Here is a 3248-nt window from a genome sequence, read left to right on the forward strand (position 1 = left end):
CTTTCAAATGATCTCATCATTGCAATATTTTTTTCTTTTAAAATTGACGTAGACAATCGCTCTTTGCACCATTAAGCCTTGGAATGAGCGCAGTTTTCGATCCTTCTCTTACATCCTCTGACATTATCTTATCTTCTTTTTTTTTGTTAAACAAAATGTTAATTTACTGGTAATATTACAATAGGCAACAACTCGATCGTATTGCTGTAATTCACAGGATTTAGTAATATCATACCGCTTATATCATATGTTTGACGGTCTTAATTACAGAAAACAAGCCTACTTTTACTATACTTATCCAAATGTAAATACCTCATTTTGCTCTTGATATGTCTACCTTTTAAAATATATAGCTTTGACATATGTTAGGACCTCATGACCTCTGACTCTTTAATTTGCATCTAGAAGGCACGTCTCGACAAAATAATGTTGTACGTACCGTACTATGATTTCTTTACCCATAACACTCCTGTCACTATCATCCATCGGACAAAATTGAGTACCATGGTTTAAAATACTAAACAATGTTTAATGGTACGCATAATTACCAAAAGAATAACAAAATGTTTAAATAAATTCTAAATAGGAGTAATTATAAATATATTAACTCAAACATCGTATTTTACCTTAATCAAACAGTATATCAGAGCTTCTCATTACGTTAGAAATTGATACTTTCTCGTCCTTCATGGACCTTAATGAACAGATTCAGGATTTCATGTATTATATATATCACAACGTCTTTGCAAGCACAGATGATATATAGGCTGCCTACAATAGCCGATCGACGTAGGCATCAGCGGGTCTTTAGGTGCCCGCCGTTTACTTATCTATTTGATTACTTTGAGCTCTCGTAAATAGTTGTAATTTAAATAACATCAATTCTTTTCACTATCAAAATGATCTAGGCCAGATAAGGACTCCGTGAGAAGCAAGTAATTTTTACAAGATAGATGTAGCAAGAGACGAAGTAGCAAGTTACAGCTTAGTTAAGTGCTATCACTTTCAATCGCGGCAGCAATTAACTTAAATTCGCATCAACTTTACTTTACAGTGAAAAATAATACTAATACTTAAGTTCGGTTCTATTATAATTTTAGGCACAAATTTCTGCGTGATCCTTTTCATCATATTCTCACTGCTTAGCTAATCGAGATTCCCTTCTTTTCAGACAGTTACGCGTTTAAGCGGCTTTGATTCGCTCTTTGAAATGTTTGGTACGCCATATAATATATACCGGAATCAAAATATAATTGTGCGCGATGCACTATTATGAGGAATTGATCACTAAGTGTAGGCCATGACAGAGAAGCTGATGTCGATGAATTGGATCACACCGGCTCAAATTACGCAACAAGAATTGCGTACTGATCGATGGTTTAAAGTGTCCTGTTGATGAAAATTTTGCAGTGGAGTGGCGGAAACAAGAAGTAGAGTCGATTGCCATTCGGACCCAGTTTCGTCAAATCATCTGCCATCCCGTCCATGATGTTGCCAGGCATTGTTCCCACGGTCATCTGGAATCCACCGAACTACGGCATCCACGCATCAATAGCAGTATAGTTCGATGTCCGAGGTACGTGCAGCTGATATGCATGTTGACCGACTTCAACCCGCTCTGCTACTTGCCGAGACTGCTGTGACCGTGGAATGTCGATTGTACCATCAGCTGAAATGTGTTCTCTCCGTCCAGACAGCAGCTCTCGATACTCGAAAGCCCCACCTTGCTCCAGCCGATCCATAGAATAAAAATCAAAGATGTATCTACACAGTGATTGTCCTAGCACCTGACGAACCGAAACTTCGCGCGATCAACTTGCCACTTTGTTCGAGCAGCCAAGTCTGATGCATAGACGACTTCGTTTTCTCGATACGGATTTTGGCTGTGGATGCGAAACAAAGTCGAACGATCTTGGTCTTCGAGTTGATCTCAGAGTACATAGACACCAACACAATACATGCATCGAGAGAACAACTGCTGCATGCCGACATCAGTGGAGCTTGCGGGTCTTGTAACACTAAACGAGGCACACCAAAGAAGACGACGCGATTTTTCTACAAGTTGTTGAGATTTATGTAGAAGGGAGCAGTGGAACGAGGTCTTCTTTTGTCCACAATGGCATGTAAAGTACATCTGTAGTTGGAACAAGCTTCTTGAATTCATCGATACAGTCTGTTTGTGAGCATAATCAAGTATTTTTGGATGGGAATTCAGCAATACGTGTGAGGTCCACCGAATCCACAAGAGATCACAAATCGTACGACTAGATTCGCAGATTGCCCGAATAAGACAATTGCCTACACTCTAACATCGTGAAACCATCAAAGAAGATTTCATCATTAGCAGCACTCGTTTCTTCTCCTTGATCAACTTCCACATCACATAGTAGATGAACACGAAATTTCCTATTCCAGGCGTGCCAGTGATGACTGCATACTTGTGGCAACTTGGCTACACTTCCAACAAAACTTTTTCCGCGGTGACTTTGTACGATGTACGGATCTAGAGATCATGTCGTTCAGTCAGCGGTACCAACGACGGAAATTTGAGCGAGCTCTTGACTTCATCCACCATGGGATTTTTGAGAAGAACTAATCACTACAGTGACCGAAACGCCATCTTGCGATACAACTTAAGTCGGAAACCACCACCAATACATGAACAAGGTCATTATCTGCTGCTTTATTCTCTTCATCCACTCCATCATAATCCAACGCGGTAAAGTTTTGCTCGCGCAGCACTCAAATGCTTCTGGCCGTTAGTGTCACTAGCACCTCCCTTCACCTCGTTTTCGGTCAACCACGCGTCGCCCTTCTTGGCGAGGTAAAACTCAAGCTTGCTCCATGCAAAGTTACATTTCTGCATATCTATAATCGCATCCTTTAAGTCACCAACAGCCTCGCTCGCATCGATTGCTTAACCATGTTTTTTTCTTGCTGAAACTTTCCTTCCGCATTTCAGCTAATCAGTACACTGCACTGAGTTTGATAATGCTAACAAGAAAAACGAACTTGTTTAAGGGAGAACTATCACCTTTTACCAGTCATAAAGGCCATTTAAATTATTCGTGAATGCGAACAATTATACGAGTCGACAAAACGCAATAAAAAAGCAGCTAATTGTCTTAGCATAAATATTCCACATGTATGTCCACATAGTTTGTTTAAATGGAAGTACCCCGTCTGTGCATACATTTTGATTCTCCACCTTTTGTCTTGCCGATTAGGGACTCCCTCTTTGCATGCTT

General features: G+C 40.1%; 1 protein-coding gene across 1 annotated transcript; it reads right to left on the reverse strand.

Annotated features, from left to right (window-relative positions):
- Positions 1-1379: 1379 nt before the first annotated feature.
- PHALS_01842 (uncharacterized protein) lies at positions 1380-1742 on the reverse strand (the record flags this gene model as incomplete). Its single annotated transcript, XM_024716310.1, has 2 exons — positions 1380-1532; positions 1581-1742. 2 exons carry the CDS (start codon positions 1740-1742, stop codon positions 1380-1382), a joined length of 315 nt encoding a protein of 104 aa, XP_024581922.1.
- Between the last annotated feature and the right edge of the window lie 1506 nt (positions 1743-3248).

This window comes from Plasmopara halstedii (genome assembly GCF_900000015.1).
Source record: "Plasmopara halstedii genome assembly, contig: Scaffold_1594, whole genome shotgun sequence".
Taxonomy (NCBI): domain Eukaryota; phylum Oomycota; class Peronosporomycetes; order Peronosporales; family Peronosporaceae; genus Plasmopara; species Plasmopara halstedii.